The 20362-nt window shown below is 38.8% G+C and overlaps 1 protein-coding gene across 1 annotated transcript in view; it reads right to left on the bottom strand.

Moving 5' to 3' along the window:
• Ros1 (ROS proto-oncogene 1, receptor tyrosine kinase) overlaps positions 1-20362 on the bottom strand; it is a 255231-nt gene that overhangs the window by 213629 nt on the left and 21240 nt on the right. Inside the window, exons 3-4 of the mRNA XM_004651359.3 lie at positions 16322-16381; positions 14542-14568 (exon numbers count right to left, since the gene is read on the bottom strand). Coding sequence (XP_004651416.2) covers positions 14542-14568; positions 16322-16381 — 87 coding nt within the window. The remainder of the gene's footprint in view (positions 1-14541; positions 14569-16321; positions 16382-20362) is intronic.

The following is a 20362-nucleotide window of genomic DNA, read 5'->3' as shown; positions in this document are numbered from 1 at the left end:
TCTTTCTCTCTGTCTGTCACTCTCAAATAAATAAATAAAAATAAACAAAAAATTAAAAAAAGAAATGCATGAATACATCTAAGACTCTCAAGGTAAGGCAGTTCTTCTTGAATTGTGGCACTGTGTGCATGTGTGTGTGTGTTATCAAAACAAACAACCAATTTATCCATTGGGAAAGCATACAAGTTTAACATTTTAGTATAACTTTAAATAGGAATTATTAGAGGCTTCACTTGATAAGAAGCCTTATTGTTATAGATAAAACAACATGCAATCAGGGCTTAATTTAATGAAAAACATGAATTTAAAGTTCTTATATTAAAACTTAATTTATAATTTTAAAGTTCTATTTGTAAACAACTTTTATAAACAACAATATAAGCATAATAGTAAGATAAGATTTAAAGTGACTTGAAGTTTTTATTGTAAAAATTTAATCTTGGAGACATGGCTTAGTGCTTAAGGTTCTTGCCTGCAAAGCCTATGGATCCAGTTTCAATTCCCCAGGACCCACATAAGCCAGATGCACAAGGAGGCACATGCATCTGGCTGGAGACCATGGTGTGCCCATTCTCTCTCTCTCATAAATAAAAATAAAAAGTTTGATGTTCCCTAATAACAGTACTCTCTAATAATGTAATTTTAACTAGTTCAATATTCATTAATAATAATACACTCCACTTTTAACTTAGAAGTACACATATCTAGGATCAGTCCTGTGGTTAGAAGAAAATGGTTCTTTTTAAATATTAGTAAAGTTGGGTCAGTCTTTATTGACCTTTGGGCCTCACTGGCACCTCTATATCATCTCCTTTTAAGAGTTGAAACTCAGCCGGGTGTTGTGGTGCACACCTCTAATCCTGGCACTTGTGAGGCAGAGACAGGAGGATCACCATGAGTTCAAGGCCACCCTGAGACTACATAGGGAATTTCAGGTCAGCCTGAGCTAAAGTGAGACCCTACCTCAAAAAACAAACAAGCAAACAAAACAAAAGTGTTGAAATCCAAAATAACTTGGAAAATGGATGTTAACTCAGTCTAGCTTCTTTACATCAGAAGTGGATCAAAGAGGGTTATAAAGTCTTTACTCTTATTGACTAAGCTTAGGGCAATAGAAAAAGAAAACCCAAAAAGTCAGCTATAATTAAATAAAAACTTCATAAGAGACATACATATTTGACTGTAGCTAAGTAATATTTGGAGACATATACAATTAACCAACTTAATAAAGGGATAAAAGTTACTTAAAATTGCTAGATAATTAAAATTGATAACATCTTGGTGTTTATGTTTAAAATATATTTGTTAACTAGTTATATCATGGTGTTCAGGTTATAAATTATGTTTCCATGCCACAAGATGACAAGATTAAGACTTCAGCTCACTGATGTTAATCTGTTTGGGTAATGTTTGTAAAAACCAAACAAAAAAAAAAAAAACTAAGTTTAGAGTACTCAACCAAGTTAGCTAGGCTTCCTATCAATATTTATATTTTATATTTATTTAATTATTTATTAGAGAGAGAGAGAGAGAGAGAATGTGCATGCCAGGGCCTCTAGCCAGTACAAACGAACTCCAGACACTTGTGCTACCATGTGCATCTGGCTCATGTGGGGCCTGGAGAATGGAACCTGGATCCTTAGCCTTCGCAGGCAAATGCCTTAACCTCTAAGCTGTTTCTCCAGCCCCCTGTCAATCTTTTAACCACTGGAAAAACTGAGCCTTAAGATAAAGGTTTACTCATTAGTATTTAATTTTATATTATAATGTTATTTTATATTATATTATAAGAAGAGATGACTTAGCCATTAGGGTGCTTGCCTGAAAAGCCTGAGGACCCAGGTTCAGTTATTCAGTACCCACATAAGCCAGATGTACAAAGTGAAGCATGCATCTGGAGTTTATTTGCAGTGGCTAGAAGCTTTGATCTGCCCATTCTCTCTCTCTTTCCCTCTCTCTCATAAATAAATAGATAAAATATTATATATCTAAAGAGACTGCAAATATTAGATTGCTCTGGCTTATTCATGCTTGTTCTGGTTGGTGGTCATCACTGTGTTTATCATGTAAGCCTTATAAAAATGGTTTAGGGCTGGGGAAATGGCTTAGCAGTTAAGTGTTTGCCGGTGAAGCTAAGGAGCCCGGTTTGAGGCTCAGTTCCCCAGAACCCACGTTAGCCAGGGAGGGCACGCATCTGGAATTAGTTTGCAGTGGCTGGAGGCCCTGGTGTGCCCATTCTATCTCTCTCTCTATCTGTCTCTTTCTGTCTCTTTCTCTCTGTTGTTCTCAAATAAAGAAAAGTAACCAAAAAAAATTTTTTAAAGTGGTTTAGTCATTGTGAACAGTCATAAATTAGGTTTTATGTTAAGTTATAAAAATTGCCCAATAGTCAAATGTACTTGCTACTTTATCTGTCAAAATATCTCTAATGTATCTTAAATCAGATTTGTTTAGTTCAATGATAATCAAGTTTTGCTTTATTCTTAAGCTGTGTGTAATCAGTCTTATTCAAGGTTTTACTTACATAGCTGTCTCATTACTGGTATCTCAAGTTCATTGCTTGTTGATAAAATGTTGTTTCCAGGGCTTACATGTTCTGCATATGCTTATAAGTTACAGACACTTTAAAAACTGTGACTGTGTTCTATGTTCCAGATATGACTCACACTGTCACTTGACAACTAAACTTAAATGTTAATCAGAATGATTTTAAACATTTGTGTCATTCTCTAGCCAGATATGCTTTGTTACCAGATTATATTCTACACTTCTTTAAACAAATCTGTTTTGCTAGTCAGATGTGTATAGTCTCTCTGGGTGACTAACAACCATATATAGAAGACAAAGTCAATTATAAACATTGTAGTTAAAAGGAAAAGCAATATTTGGTTCCTACTCCTAGATCAAAAGGCCACAGGAGGCAATTGGACACTTTTAGCTTCTAGCCTCTGTTAGGTTACCTCTCTTCTTGATCAGAAAGGACATGAGACCCAGAGATCAGGAAATGAACTCCAAGTATCTGCAGAAGGAGAGTTACTATGGATGCTTCTAAATGAAGCCACATGATCAGAATAGACTTGATTCATCCTAGTAAATGACACTACTGAGTCACATAGCTCTTCACAGGTCCCTAAGAGTCTTTCCTATAGAGTCATAACTGAACTCTAAAATACAATATATTGCCAGCTTTGGCTGCCAACATGGTTGTGAACACCCAGTAAGAGAATATAACCACAAAATATTATAATATAAATAAAAATTCAGGCTAATAGGCTCCCTTGTCTGATATTGGTTAGCAATACTTATGTGAACTTATGTTAATTTATGACTTCTGCATATGTTTGGCCCTGATTAGTCAGTCACTGTTTGCCTTTAAATAAAAGATGAAGTAATAACAATAACAATAATAATAAAGAAAAATGCCTGAGGGAAAAATCCACCCAGAAAAGGCAAAATAAGTAAGAATACAAATTCTTTTAAAAGGAGATAAGGAAAAATTCTAAAAGGTAAACTGATCTTCAAAGTCATGGTTTACCTCCCCCCAACCCCAGAATATGGCTACCATGAAGAAATGATGGCTCAGGATGAGATTTTTGACCAGGCTGTGATAAGCCCTGTTGGAGGGGTAAAATAGAAAATCCAAAAATTGTTGTCACTAGTTTTGTTTACCTAAAGATTATCAATTTATATTGGTGTAGTTTCTCCTTGCTTTGCCTTATTGTAATAGACATGTTTACTTTGTGCCATCCTATGTTAAAATATGTAACTTGTTTTGATTTTTTTTTTTTTGGTTTTTTGAGGTACAGTCTCACTCTAGCCCAGGCTGACCTAGAATTCACTCTGTAGTCTCAGGGTGGCCACGAACTCTTGGCGATCCTCCTACCTCTGCCTCCTGAGGGCTGGAATTAAAGGCATGCGTCCACCACACCTGGCTACTTGTTTTGATTTTATAAGACATACAATTATAAAACAGTCCTAAATCTCAAATGAGACTTGGGGCTTTGGAACTATCTTAAAGTTGGTAAAGGTTGGTAAGTTTGGGGGTCTTTAAAGCTAGTCTAAATACAGTTTACATGATGAGATGGTCATATGTCTAGAGTGGGCCAAAAAGGAAAAAAAAAAAGTAAAATCAGACCTAAATCTTGTCTCCCTACCAAGGAAAAAGTGTCATGAGACAAATTTTAGAGTCTGGCCCTAAGCTGTGTTGGTGTGTTTGGGAAAAATCGGGAGCCCAGCCCTAAGATATAGAATAAAAAGTTAAAACTCTGACTTACTACTACTAAGTGATGCTAGTTGTTTGATGATGTTCCCTTGGAATTTGTAATATGAGAAGTTAGGTTAGCCATAGGTAGGCAGGATGGCCCTTAAGGGAGGAATCTTATGTCATACCCTTATTATACCTATGCCCATGCACCCATCTCAGCTTGCCTTGCCTGCTTCAGTTGAGAGACTCAATGCCTACCTGTCTCATCCAATCAGATCTTTCTTGAGCATGCACGCTGCCCAGGTGTGGGTAGATTCATCCTCTGAGCCCAGGCTGATTAGCTGGGATACCTGGTGCAAGTGTGTCCAGGTACACTGACTATGGACTCTAAAATATATCTTTTCTGGGCCCATGGAGAAGGCTTCTTCTCCTTATCCTCTCTAACTCTATACCTGCACAGGACAACATTCTTGGGTCTTTGGGCAGGTAAGATTATCTACCTATCTATCGCCTACCCCTACCCCAGCAGCTGGAGTGCTGAGGTGGGAAGAAACACTTTTTTTTTTTTTTTGGTTTTTTGAGGTAGGGTCTCACTCTAGCCCAGGCTGACCTGGAATTCACTATGTAGTCTCAGGGTGGCCTCGAACTCATGGCAATCCTCCTACCTCTGCCTCCCAAGTGCTAGGATTAAAGACGCCCGGCAGAAACACTTTTAATTACTGTTTTATTTCTTGTTAATCTCTTGGGAAGCATGCATTTTTTAAACCTTTCTCATAATTTTTTTTTTTTTTTTTTGGTTAGAGAAGCTTCTCTTAGAAGATGGTGATGACCACTGGGATGACCTAAAATGCAACATAGTGCTGAGAAGAAGGGATGAAGGAGGAGTGTCCAGAACTGAAACATCTCTATCATACCCACCAAGTCTCAGGGTCTATTGTGGAAGAGGTGGTGGAAAGAATGTAAAAACCAAAGGAAGGGTTCCACTCCTTATAATGCAACTGTCCAGGCAGAAATTGGCCTCACTATCCATGACCTTGCAGTGCCTAGCAATACCTACACAAGACCCTCATAATAGGAGAAAAATATGATGATATCAAATGAAAAGACAGACTAATGGAGAGAGGGACAGGATATGATAGAGAACAGAGTTGTTAAGGGGAAAGTGGTGGGGAGGGAAATATCATGGTTTATTGTCTGTAAATATAGAAGTTGTCAATAAAAAGTAAAATAAAATAAAAATCATTTTCTTGCCAGGCATGGTAGTGCATGGCTTTAATCCCAGCACTCAGGAGGCAGAGGTAGGAGGATCACCACTAGTTCAAGACCACCCTGAGCCTACAGAGTGAATTCTAAGTAAGCCTGGGCCAGAGGTAAACCCTACCTTAAAAACAAATAAATAAATAAACCAAAAAAAATGAATAAATGAATGAAAGCTACTCTGGCCAGTTTGGAGCAGCCTGAATACTGTAATATTGGTCACTCCAACTGCTATTAAAATTACAGTTGCCACCCCATAGATTGACACTTGGGTAAAGAAGGCCTACACAGCCAAGGGGAACACATCTTAGACAGTACACCATCCAGATCAGCCACTTGGAATCACCCTGTGGAGGCATCAAGAGTGTTCCAGAGATCTATGGCTCTGCTATGATCACATCTGGAAGCTGAACAGTCTACACACAGCAGAAACTTGAGAATCTACAGGCCCACACCAATTGCACAACTGGGAGCTGATTGGTCCACATGCACCAGAAGCTTGAGGAAATGTACAGGGGACACCTCTGGACCATGGTCATGATGCCACCCTATCCAATTGAGTCTGGCAATGGCATTGTTGCTAGTATTCTCAGTGGGGCTGGGGACAGCAGCCCCATGGGATTAGAACCTGGGGGGGGGGAATAGCTATAATCTTACTACATAAAGATAGAAAACATAACTCGAGAGATTATCTGTTTGTTATAAGAGCCTGTACTATGTAAAGCTATACAATACTGGGAAGCACCCATGAATGGTAACTAAAATTGGAGAAATAGAAGTCTCTATACACTTTTATATTACCTTGCCTGATAAATTCATGAGTGCCATATACTAAATAGGCAAGTCATTGGCAGACCTACAAAAATTAGCTAAATTGCTTGGACAACATGGCTATACAAAAACTGGAGAGGCCTAAATCTGCTTACAGCTGATAAGTGACCACTGGGATGACCTAAAATGCAACAAACATAGTGCTGAGAAGAAGGGATGGAGGAGCGTCCAGCACTGAAACATCTCTGTCACACCCGCCAAGTCTCAGGGTCTATTGTGGAAGAGGTGGTGGAAAGAATGTAAAAACCAAAGGAAGGTTACCACTCCTTATAATGCAACTGTCCAGGCAGAAATTGGCCTCACTATCCATGACCTTGCAGTGCCTAGCAATACCTACACAAGACCCTCATAATAGGAGAAAAAGACGATGATATCAAATGAAAAGACAGACTAATGAAGAGAGGGAAGGGATATGATAGAGAGCTGAGTTGTGAAGGGGAAAGCTTATTTTTTCAGTGAGTGCTACTTGTATCCAAATAAATCCAGAGTTGTTAAGAAAGAGTATAAAAGTTAAAAGAAAGGGTGGCTAAAAGGAAAAAAAGAATTAATAAACACCTAGCTGTTGTGGAACAGCTATTGGTCATGGGCTAAATGATTCATTCCCCTGATTGGGTAACTGACAGTGATCCTCTCAGGGTTATTGTTTGAGCCTGCTCTTAAACCTCCTAAGTAGATTTGTCACCATTAGATTGGAAGCAGTCAAGTTACAAATGCTCCCAGTCCCATGGGATTATCACCCAGTAGAATGAGAAGACTCAGATTTATAAGGTTGAAGCATTTTATATAAATGAGACAAGACTTCAAAAGGGGGAGAACTATTGAGTAAATATTATATTACTAGTATTCCTACCCTATGTTAGTCTGGATGGAGTATAACTGAAGTATCTATAAGAAACGCATGAGATAGTGAATTCCAGGTCAGCCTGAGCTCCAGTAAGACCCTACTTTGAAAAACCAAAAACAAAAGAGGGGGCTGGAGAGATGGCTCAGTGGTTAAGGCACTTGCCTGAGAAGCCTACAGACCCTATTTGACTCTCCAGATCCCACATTAGCCAGACACACAAAGGTGAGACAAGTGCAAGGACGCACACACTCACTAGGTAGCACAAGCATACAAAGTTCAATTTCAGTGGCTGAAGCCCTGGCACACCAATTCTCTCTCTCTCTCTCTCACACACACACACGCACACACACAGACACACACTTTCTCAGAGGAGGGGAGGGGAGGGGAGGGGAGGGGAGGGGAGGGGAGGGGAAGGGAGGGAAGGGGAGGGGAGGAGAGGGAAAAGAGGAGAGGAGAGGAGAGGAGAGGAGAGGAGAGGAGAGGAGAGGAGAGGAGAGGAGAGGAGAGGAGAGGAGAGGAGAGGAGAGGAGAGGAGAGGAGAGGAGAGGAGAGGAGAGGAGAGGAGAAGAGAAGAGAAGAGAAGAGAAGAGAAGAGAAGAGAAGAGAAGAGAAGAGAAGAGAAGAGAAGAGAAGAGAAGAGAAGAGAAGAGAGAAAAGAGAAAAAGGGCTAGAGGAATGGCTTAGAGGTTCATTTCCCCAGGACCAACATTTAGCCAGATGCACAAGGTGGCACATATGTCTGGAGTTCGTTTGCAGTGGCCGGAGGCCCTGGTGTGCCCATTCTCTCTCTCTGTCAAATAAATAAATAAATATTTTTTTAAAGACCAAAAACAGGGCTGGAGAGATGGCTTAGCGGTTAAGCGCTTGCCTGTGAAGCCTAAGGACCCCGGTTCGAGGCTTGGTTCCTCAGGTCCCACGTTAGCCAGATGCACAAGGGGGCGCACGCGTCTGGAGTTCGTTTGCAGAGGCTGGAAGCCCTGGCGCACCCATTCTCTCTCTCTCCCTCTATCTGTCTTTCTCTCTATGTCTGTTGCTCTCAAACAAATAAATAAAAAATGAACCAAAAAAAAAAAAAAAGAAACGCATGAGTACACCTAAGATTTTCAGAAGACAATAACCATTGCTATTCCCTCTTCTGGAATTGTAGCCAGGAATTTTCCTTTAAACAATTTATTATAAAACTCAATATACTAACACATAACAAGAATTCTGTGACAATGCAGGTAAAATTAAACAGACAGGAACTGACTCAGGGCCTGACCACTTTTAGACAATATATAACTAACTTAGCTTAGCATACAACCTACGGTTCATCTTACTTGACATAAAGGAACATCTTAACCCTGTACTCATAGAATATAAATCTCTCCCTCTATAAGCATGGGAAAATTCAAACAAAGCATTGTAAAAGATATAAAACAACATTATCAGTGTTCAGAGCCTCTGTTCTGGCATAAACCCAACAGAGGTTTGTGTATAAAACTTCAGTAGAAGCTCTCTCCCTCTCTTTGAAGTAAATTTTGCCTGATTACTCTGTCTTGAGTTATTTCCCATAACACAGTTAGCACCTGAGTTGGCAGTCTTTGTGTTGCTGGTTTCGCTGGCCAATTTCAACTGAAATTTGATATCTTTGTAATCAGGGCTCTATGGCAGTAGTTTGCAATCCAAAGTACTTGGAAGGCAGAACCAGGAGGATCAGGAGTCAAAGGCCATTGTCATCACCCAGCAAGTTTCTCTGTTTGTTAAAGCTTTATCTAAATGTGACATAAAATTCAAAAATTCAAGATTTATGTAAATGACCTTCTGCACATTCAAAACAATAAGGGACACCTCTACAGTTCCATCAATCCACTTTAGAGGGTCCTTTAACAGACTAAGCCCATCTATCTGGGTCCCTTTTGATTATTATCCAAGGCCTAAAAGTCAACAGGAGTATAACCTGTTTCCCCCCCGCCCCCCCCCAAAAAAAAAACATTTGCTTCATTCCACTTTAGCTTGAAGAAGTCACATTCGAACCTGGTGTCCATCTTCAGAAAGAACTTAGGGTCCGTCTCCATTTTGACTTCCAAATTTTTAAAGATCTTGATAACTTCATAAACTGGAATAGCAAGAAGTCCCCTTTATTCAGTCATTCTTCTATCCCTGATCTCTTCCCTCTGTCAGCTCTGCTCTCCTACCCAGGTCTGCCACCCACATTGCCCCAGCTCAAGAAGATAACCATAACTCTTCTTCACTATGCCACTGCAAATGACAATCTCCCCACCCCCCCCCACCACACACACACACACTTTCTCCCTCTCTCTCTCAGCACAGTCCTAAACTGTAGTTAAGTTTGCTTAACCTGTTCAGAGTACAACTGTAAAACTGGTCTTTGAGAATGGCCTTCAGGCCATTCTCCAGATTCAACTGTATTTTCAACCTTAGATATAGTACTCATGTGTCACCTGTAAATTTCATGTCATATATAAGAAAATTTATATAGGTATGTGGTCACCAGATAATGGCTAAGTAGATTTTATATGATCTAGGAGTTTCTTTCATAATGCTTTGATTAGTATCACTCTCCTGAAGAGCTGCCTCCCTGACTATTCACCATCATCTATAACAGACTCTAAGAGAAAGCCTCTTACGCAGCCTGCCATGTGCACAAAGTTCAAAGCAAACGTTAGCAAATGTGGAATCAGAACATGAGGCTCCCAGAGGCTATGCCTGTGTTACTAGAATTTCAGCAATGAACTACAGCAATTGTGGAGAAGTAAGTGTTAATTTGGAGCTATATTAGCCTTTTAAAATAGCCAGTTTGTTATCTTTTTATGTATATGACTTGAAATCCCTGAAACCAGCTGAAACACCTGTTGCTCTGGATTGTAATTCTTATATACATTCCTATTAAGTTAGACCTATCTATACATGAGACCTTGCTTATTTCCTCTGAGGTAAAATTCATTCTCTGATGTTCTAGGGCATGCTTACATTTACTGTCTTTAGGCTTTCCAATGTCATGAGTCATGGCATTGCCTTTTATTTGCCCATTTATACAATTTGTTTCAGCAGCTCCAATTACAAATGATTTTAAAAATACCTATTGTAATCTGAAGCTGCCTCCCAGTATGTATTTTACTTCTAGAGCCATGTCTTGGGATAAAACCAAATCCATGCTCCTGCTGTAGTTCTGCTGAGCTACACATCCAACTCCACAATCATAACTGTATGACCAGAACTTGGTCCTGTAACATTCCTACCCTGGCTTTCTATTTAATGACCGAGTTGGGAATGTTGGAACAAAAATGTCTCCATTTTTGCATTCTGACTACCATTTTATTTTAACTGTTTTCCAAGAGTGACCCAAACCACCCTTCCCAATAATCACTTTTCTGGAATGACCCAAACCACCTGTCCAATTATAACTTCCCTAAAGTGGCCCAAGCCATAAGGAGAAGTGAATTGCCCTGCAAAGAGGCAATGTGGATCATCCTGCAACCAAAGAATTCCAGTGATCCATACCACTCTGTCAGTATTTCCTAGTCAGTAAGGCAAGTGACTTCTGACCTGCCTGGCCATAGCCCTTCTCAGGCTTTCCTCAAATAAAGCTTGACTCTGCTGTTGAACAAAGTGTTCTCTCTCATTTCATTTCCTGCTTTTCCTAACAAGTTCCACCTTACCTAAATCAAATCTTATTTCCAGAAATTTCAATTAGCTTTTCTTATACAAGAATGCTTTCTTCCTTACTTCTACAGACATTTCTTGTCTCCTTACCTGCTACCTATGTTACTATTTTCAACCCTAAATGTAATACCTATGTGTTGCCTGCAAATGTCATGTCACATACAAAAAATGAATATGTAGATATATAATGACCAGATCATAATGGCTAATATATTTTACATGATCTAGGACTTTCTTTCATAATGGCTCTGATAAGTATCAGTCTCCTGAACAGCTGCCTCTTTGCCTATTCAGCATCAGCTATAATGGACTCAAGGAGAAAGCCTCCTAGCCACATGGTACAAAACACTACCATGTACACAATCTACAAAGTGGGTTTAATAAATGGAAAACCAAAATCTGAAGCTCCCACAAGCCACAGCTGTGTTAAACTAAAACTTCAACAATGTACTGCAGCATTTGTGAAGAAGTAAATGTTACCAATACAAAATTAATATTATTTTGGGCTATATTAGCCTTTTAAAATAGCCAATTTATTATCTTTTTTCTGTATATGACCTGGCTAAGATACCTGTGGCTCTAAATTTAAAAAATCCCATAGCTATGCTGCCTTCAAGCTAAATCTTTACCTGTCTCTGAGATATAATTTACTCTCCTATGAGATAGGGCTCCTACACATCCATAGTTCAGCCTCTTCTTTGCCTCTAGTCCAACATATTTAGTTATTTCCTTTTTAATAACCATTCTGTGTTCATAGGCCCCTGTTTAGCCTCCTGGGTTTCTAGATGCAGATTCCTTTACCCTAACAAGACACAGGCCCTAAATCCCTCCAAAACTGCCCTCCCAACACACTTCCATCTCAGGAAACCACAGTATTCTGAGGCTTCTTGGTAGCTCCTGCCCATGTTTTCTGCTTTTTTATGTAACAAGAGATGCTGAGATGTCACTTCCTGAGCTCCCCATCCCAAACTGAGATGTGGGGACTGAGATTTCAGCGTTGCTTCTACACCCCCAAAAAGTAAACCCAGGTTCCAGTCTGGGATCCTAAAATCGACAGATTCTATTATGGTAATTCCTAAGTCCTTTCTCACCCAGATAAAAGAAAACAGTCTGTCTCTTAGAACCAACACCTGAGAGATCAAAAGCCCACCTCACCAAGATTGGGATATCATAGCACCGACATAATTTCTTTCTCTTATTTCAACATGATTTCTCATCTTCATATAAAATAGACAGCATCCAGACACACCCAGACAGTGTGGGCCTTATACCCCGCAACAAAAAGTACTAAACATCCTTTGTCCCATTTTCCTAGAATACCTTAAAGGCCTCCCTCCTCTTCCTAGGTGACTCAGAAACCTCCCCCTCCCACTTGCTTTCTCTGCCAGCACCCTGATTAGCCTTTAATAAACACCATGAATCCATAAAACACTATTGTCTCATGGCTTTCTAAATTCCTAACTTCATATTTCTGGTGTTGTTCTGGGATAATAGAAATACACCTACATCTGATACCTTGCTTATTTCCTGCAATATATTTTTCATTTTCCAACCACATAAGTCAATCTTTTATCTGCCTACTTACAAAGTTTATTTCAACAGCTCCAACTCCAAATGGTTTCAGTAAAGCCTGTTGTTACTTGAAACTCCGGAACTGCTTCCCAGTATGATAGGCCTCTTTGTGCTCAGCACTTGCCTTCCTTCAGGGACAATGCTGCTTGTACACCAAGTAGGCCTAACTTGTTTGAGATGAGGCCAGTGGCTCATGGACCAGAAATTTCTTCCATCACCTTATCCACTACCAAAGAAGAAATGAAAACAATGCTACTTCTCCAGTCATGCCAGACTCCAAATCCATCTCAATAGGAAGTAATGAGATCACAAGACCTAGTTGTTCTCCCAGATCTCATCCATACAAGAGTGTGGGATGAAGAAGTTAACAATCTCAACCAGGCATGATCGTGCACGCCTTTAATCCCAGCACTCAGGAGGCAGAGGTAGGAGTATCACCGTGGGTTTGAGGCCACCCTGAGACTCTGTAGTGAATTTCAGGTCAGCCTGGGCCAGAGTGAGACCTTACCTCAAAAAAAAAAAAAATTAACAATCGCTTATTGAGGTTCATGACACCAAGGAGCCATTCCACAGATAACAAAAATTTTCTCTGCCCCGCCCACCATTGCAAAAGAAAGCAGCCTATTGACTCATGACCCTGGGGAAGCCAGATACCATCAGGATGACTATCTCAGATGAAAGAAGTTGGCTCCTATCAGTCCCTAATGCCCCTCTCTTCCCACCCTCTCTGAAACCTCCAGAAAAGCCCCCTGCAAGAAAGCAAGGAGGGCACTTCAGGTTTCCAGTCTTAAGAATGCTAAAATGTGATGTGTTCCTCTGCTTTCTCAGAATAAAACTCTACTCCCTGCCAGAGATGTCTACCTGCTTCTTCCTTTCAAACTCACCTCTTTTTCCTTACAGGTTCTTTTTTTTTTTTTTTTTTCCTTGTTGCTGCCTCTTTTTGTTTGCTTTGTTTGGGAGTCTCTCTATGTAGACCAGACTGGCCTCAAACTTGAGGTCATCATCTATCTCCAAAGTTCTGCAATCACTTATGTACCACCATGCCTAGCCTAATGGTTCTCTTTTAATGAGATGAATTTCATGGTAAAGCTTTCTATTTGGGAAAAGACAAGAGATATCCCCGGATGTGCGTCTTCTGGTTTATTTTCTGCCATCCCCAGCTTCTCATTGCCCAAGATCAGAAATTATAATCTTTCAAACCAGATTAGAGTCATGTGTAGTCTGCCTTGTATTGGTAGGTTATACATTTGCATATCAGCCAACTGAACAGCAAAAGGTTTCATGGTATTTTGACAAAACATGTATACTTTTTTCTTGTCTTTACTCTTTAAGTAATATAGTTTAAGATATAAATTGGAAGTGGTTGTACCTGCCTGTAATCCCAGCACTTGGGAGGTATAAGTAGGAGCATTAGAAGTTCAAAATCATCTTCAGCTACATAGGGAGTTCAAATCCAGCCTGAACTACATGAGTCCCTGCCTCAAAAGAGGAGGAAGTGTTTATATATCATTTAAATTATATTAAGTATTAAAGTAACCTATAGATGATCTAAACTATGTAGGAGGGACTAGGGAGAAGACTCAGTGGTTAAAAGCACTTGCTTGAAAGCCTGCTGGCCCAGATTTGATACCCCAGCACAAAGTGGCAAAATGTACTTAAAGTTAGTTTGCATTGGCCAGAGGCCCTGGCATGTTCCTCTTTCTTCCTTTCTTCCTTCCTTTCTCTCTCTCTCTCTTTCTTTCTTTCTTCTCTTGCTCTCTCTCAATGCAAATAAATAAATAATTTTAAGAAATCAAAGTATATAGGAAGTTGTGCATAGGTTATATGCAAATACCACACCACTTTCTATGCATGATTTGAACATCTGAGAATTTGTACATCCTTTGGGGTCCTGAAACCAGTCCCTATGAGATACTGAGTGACCACAGTACCTCTATAAATATATTTATGCACATGTATATTAAAGAATATTTATATTTATTATATATGCATAGATAAATAAAACAACAAATATTTGTGCAAAAGATGTTATTGTACTCTTATTTTTATGTTCAGAGTCATAACACTCCCAGAAAGGTCTCTGGGACTATGAATGCTTTAGATTTCTTCATTCTTAAAGGGTTAAGAGGTTTGATTACATCTTTTTTACAAATAATTGTCAACTCACCTCACAAATGGTGGCATAGGTATCATTCTGCATATAAAAAAAAGGTTATAAGTTTAATAACACAGCTGTACAGTTCTTCCAAATTTCTTTTCCCACCATTGAGAAACAACCAACAATAAAACAAACACAATTCATTTGGACATGGCAATGTGTACCTGTTATCCCATCATTCAGGAAGCTGAGGCACCCTTGGCTTCATAGTGCTAACCGGGGGTGGGGGGTGGGGGTGGGAAACAGCTAGACCTTCTATATAGGCAAGTAAAAAGGCCTCAGGGAGACAAACTGAAATGAAAACCACTAATAGCTCTTGTTAGAAAAGGCCAGCAAGTTCTTCTGCCCAAATCTTCTCCTCCAGCATCCACACAGCTTCCTACACAGTTACCCAGCAACAGGTAGTAGTTCCATTCATGCACTTAACAAGTGATGGAACAGCTTCTAACTGTCCACACCATGTGGTCAGTGGAGGGGACAGTCTGAAAATGTTAGAGTACTTCTTGCCTTAAAGGAACTTTCATGTTGGAGCACATTCACTAAACAATTTGTAAGATATGTATAATAATAACTAAATCCAGATAACAATGTCCTTGTATCTGGTAAGTTACTATGAGGTAGATGGCCATAAATATGGGAATGGTAATAAATAACTTCTATAACAGAGGGTTAAAATTATATCCTACCTAAGAAAATTATGAAGGCACTTATATAGAGACATTTTTTACATAATGTCTCATTGTATATAACAAGCTAGCTTCAAACTTCAGACCCTCCACCTTCAGTATCCCCAGCACTAAGATCACAGGTGTGTGCCATCATTCCTGGCTTTAATATCTTTATTTCAATTTCATTGCCATGATTTAACTCAGTAGCAAAAGACTTTAGGATTATGTAATGTTACTATAGCTCCTTTAGTTTGAAACTCTTATCTAAACAAAGTGAAACATTCTTATCTATGATATGAGAATACTTCCAATGTACCAGCTGCTATTATTTTTAGTAGGAAGTTCCTGTTGGTGAACTAATTTACTGAGGCAGAAGGTAAGGAAACAGGGGGCAGAGAACCTTAAATTGCAAAGCCACACTAAATGAAATAGTAAGGCCCCTGGAATATATGCATTATATGAAGTGGGGTGAAATAGATGTTTGGGAGCTCTGGACTCAATTGCTACCATGTTCTCTCAAGAGAACTTTGAAAATGATCTGAACGTTTCTATCCAAAGTATTGTTTGGAGACCAACTCCATCTCATGTTAGGAGCCTGTTGTGAGTTCAGACCCTCTGCCTCACCCAGCATTCCTGGGTCAGAATCTGCATTTTATCAAGATACCAGGAAATCACAGATTAAGATTTGAGAAGCACATATATAAAAATTTTAAGAACTATTTAACATTCTACTAAAAGGGCTTTACAATTTTGGGAGTAATTGGGTATCCCTCGATTATAGTCACTTTCCTTAACCTCCCATTGTATTAATAATGTTGGTCTCAACCACTTTTCTATTATTATGCATTATTCATTCATATCAATATTTTTTAGGGTCAAATAAATTCATTGAAAACCAGTGAAAAGCCAGGCATGATAGTACATGCTTGTAATTCCAGCACTCAAGAGGCAGAAGCAGAAGGCTTACTGCAAGTGTGAAGCCAGCCTGATATACATAGCAAGCTCCAAGTCATCCAGGGCTACACAGCAAGACCTCATTGACAGAAATAGAGAAAAAGGGAGAGAGTGAGAAAATATGAATGAGTGAGAAGCAGTGGGAAGTCTCTGAACATAATACTTACACACTTTAAAGCACAGTTTTCCTGGTCAACAAAGCTCCAAAACTGGCATCCCTGGATGCACTACAAGACAATAACAGACAGTTATGACTGGAGAAATGGGACTTTTCCTTGTCATCTGGAGGTGCATAGTAACAAAAATTATCACCTTGTGCTTTTTAAAATATTTTATTTTATATTTTTAAATATGTTAATATTTTATTTATTTATTTGCAAAGAGAAAGAGAATGGACACACCAGGGCCTCTGGCCACTGCAAGCAAACTCCAGATTCATGAGCCACTATGTGTAACTGACTTTACATGGGTACTGTGGAATCAAACACTATTTAAAGCAGGCAAGTGCCTTAATTGCTGAGTCATCTCTCCGGTCCCTCACCTTGTGTTTTATTAAAAGAACTCTACTAACAAAGGTAAGGCCTCTGAAATATGGACACCTCTGGATTCTAATCAGAACTGCCAGTTCTACAGACTACATATTCTTCTCAGTATCCTACAGAACCTTCTCCAAAATAGAACATATATAAGGTCATAAAGCATGCCTCCATAAATTCAGGCAAATTTAAGTAACTTCCTGCATTGTATCAGATCACAATAAATTAAAGCTAGAAATTAATAACAAGAGACATTTCAGCTCCTGGAGACTGAACAACACACTTCTAAACAATGAATGGGTTGTGGAAGAAATCAAAAAATAAATTGTAAAATTCCTAGAATTAAATAATGCTGAAAACATAACTTATCAAAACTTATGGGAAACAATGAAGGCAATTCTAAGTGAGAAATTCATAGCACTAAATGCCTTCATAACAAAGACAGAAAGATCCAAAATTAATAACCTAACTGTCCACCTAAAGGCATTGGAAAAACAAGAAGAAGCCAACCCTAAGAGTTCCATATTGAAACAATCAAGATCAGAGCAAAAATTAATGAACTGGAAACTAAGAAACCAATTGTTTTTAAAAATCGATGAAAGCTGGTTCTTAGAAAAAACAAGCAACATTGATAAACCACTGTCCAATTTGATCAAGCAAAAAAATAAAAGTCTCAAATTAACAAAATAATAAGTGAAGAAGTAGAGGTCACAACAGACATCAATGAAATTGGAAGAAACATAAGGACATACTTCCAAAACCTCTACTCCACAAAAGTTGATAATCTGTAAGAAATGGATGAATTCCTAGCCACACAAAACCTACCAAAATTAAACTCAGAGTAGATTAATATTCCAAATTAACCTATCATACCCATGGAGATTGAAAATATAATGAAAACCCTAACCCAAAACAAAAGTCAAGAACCAGATGGCTTCTCAGCCAAATTCTATCAAACCTTCATAGAAGAACTGGAATCAATTTTTCTCAAACTGTTTAGCATGCTCAGAGACCAGGAAATCCTCCCCAACTCCTTTTATGGTACTAACATCACCCTAATACCAAAAGCAGACATAGATACAAAAAGATAAGAAAATTGTAGGGCTATATCCCTAATGAATTTAGATGCACAGATCCTTAACAAAATCCTCACAAACCAAATTCAATAACATATCAAAAGCATTATCCAAATTGATCAAGTAGACTTCATCCCAGGGATGCAGGGATAGTTCAACACATGGCTATCAGCAACATAATACACCACATAAATAAAATTAAGTTCAAGAACCAGATGATCATTACAATTAATATAGAAAAGTCTTTAGACAAAATACAATACCACTTCGTGATCAAAACACTAGAGAGAATAGGCATGGAGGATTCATATTTCACACAATAAAGGCTCTATATAGAGAGCACCTAAAGCCCAAATAATACTTAATGGGAAAAGACTCAAGGAGGTTCCATTAACATTGGGAAGAAAACAGGGGTGCCCATTCTCACCAGTGCTCTTCAACATAGTATTAGAAGTCCTAGCCCAAGCAATAAGACAAGAGAAAGAAATAAAAGGTATACAAATTGGAAAAGAAGGAGTAAACTTAGCCCTATTTGCATATGACATGAAGACCAAAGTCTTCATCTCAAAACTTCTAAAGCTGATTAATTCCTTCAGTAAAGGAGAAGAATATGAAATTGATGCAAAAAAAAATCAGTAGCCTTTATATATGAAAAGGAAAAATACACAGAGAAATAATTCAGTGAGGCTTTCCCATTTTTAATAGCAACAAAAAAAAAAAAGAAAGAAAACAGAAAAGAAAAAGAAATAGCTTGGAATAACACTAACCAGACATGTGAAAGACCTATATAATGAAAACTTAAAAAAAAAAAAAAAAAACACACCTCAAGAAATAAATTGAGGAGGACTTGAGAAGAGGAAAAGACCTCCCAAGCTACTAGCTATGTAGAACTAATATTGTATAAATGGCAATTCTACCAAAAGCAATATACAGATTTAATGCAATACCAATAAAAATTCCAGCATCAATCTTGGTGTGGTGGTTCACACCATTAATCCCAGCACTCAAGAGGCAGAGTATAGGAGGATCACAGTGAGTTCAATGACAACCTGAGGCTACATATGAATTCCAGATCACCCTGTACTAGAGTGAAACTCTAAGTCCACAAACTCCAACCACCAAAAAAAAAAGCATCATTTTTTACAGAAATAGAATGAAATGATCTCAATATTTATATGAAATGGCAACAGTCCTCACATACCCAGACTTATCCTCAGCAAAAGAAATATCTCTGCAGGTATCACCATACCTGCTCTAGAGCTATATTACAAAGCCATACTGACAAAAACAGCATGGTGTGGAGACTTTCAGGTCATATATATAATTGGTTATATATAGGTTACATGTAGGATCATGTCATCTTCAAATAGGGCTAATGTGACTTTTTCCTTTCCAATTTGAACTCCTCTTAATTCTTTCCCCTGTCTTATTGCTTGGGATAGTACTTATAGGACTATGTTGAGGAGCAGTGGTAAGAGTGGGCACACAATGAAAACTCATTCAGTTTTTCCCCATTAAAAATTATTTGGGCTTTAGGAGCTTTATATATGGCCTTTACTGTCTATTCTTTCCAGTGTTTTGATCATAAAGTGGTGTTGTATTCTATCAAAGGCCTTCTTTGCATCAATTGAGAGGATCATGTGGTTCTTATAGTTCATTTTATTTATGTGATGTATTATATTGACTGATTTCCAAATGATAAAGCATCCCAGCATCCCTGGGATGAAGCATACTTGATCAAAGTGGATCATGCTTTTGACGTGTTGTTGAATTTGGTTTGCAAGGATTTTTTTTTTATTCAAGATCTTTGTATCTAAGATCATTAGGGATAAAGTCCTATAATTTTCTTTCCTTGTTCCATCTCTGTCTGGTTTCAGTTCTTCTATGAAAGTTTGATAGAATTCAGCTGAGAAGGCATCTGGTCCTGGACTTTTCTTTTGGGGGAAGGTTTTGATTAGCTTTTCAATACCCATGTATGTAATAGGTTTGTTTAAGATATTAATCTGCTCTGAGTTAAGTTTTGGTAGATGGTATATGTCTGTCCCAAAACTTCTAAAGGTGATAAATGTCTTCATCAAAGTGGCAGGATAAAAAATCAATGCACAGGGTTAAGATGGTGGTGTAGGTACCACGCCAAAGCAGTCTAGGGGGGAAAAAAGACCAAAAAACTCAGCAAAATACACACTTTTACTAAAAAGTGAGGTGTATAGGAAATTGAAGCAGGAGCGGAGAAGTAGAAGAGATCCAGAGCATCCAGAGCCCGCACAGGCCAGCAAAAGTGACCCCAGTAGCTCCGCCAAATGCCACAGCAGCAGCGCGCCAGAAAGCCTCCAGTAAAAGCCAGGTACAGGGATTTTCCACTCACACTGGCACTGGCACTCTCCACAACTCAGGAAATGTGAAGGGAAAGAGGCAGTGAGCAACAGAGGAGCAGACCACGAGGTACAAGAACATATGGAACAGCTAGAGAACCAGAACAGTTGCCGCTCCCTCCCCTCCCCCACTGCCTGAGCCCAACTCCGGCAAACAGAGCAGCGGTACCGGGATCTGGCCATGCCAACTTAAGCCAACAGTGGGACCCAAGCAGGAGCAGAGT

This window comes from Jaculus jaculus, chromosome 9, assembly GCF_020740685.1.
Source record: "Jaculus jaculus isolate mJacJac1 chromosome 9, mJacJac1.mat.Y.cur, whole genome shotgun sequence".
Lineage (NCBI taxonomy): Eukaryota > Metazoa > Chordata > Mammalia > Rodentia > Dipodidae > Jaculus > Jaculus jaculus.
This window is presented reverse-complemented; position numbering and strand designations above follow the sequence as displayed.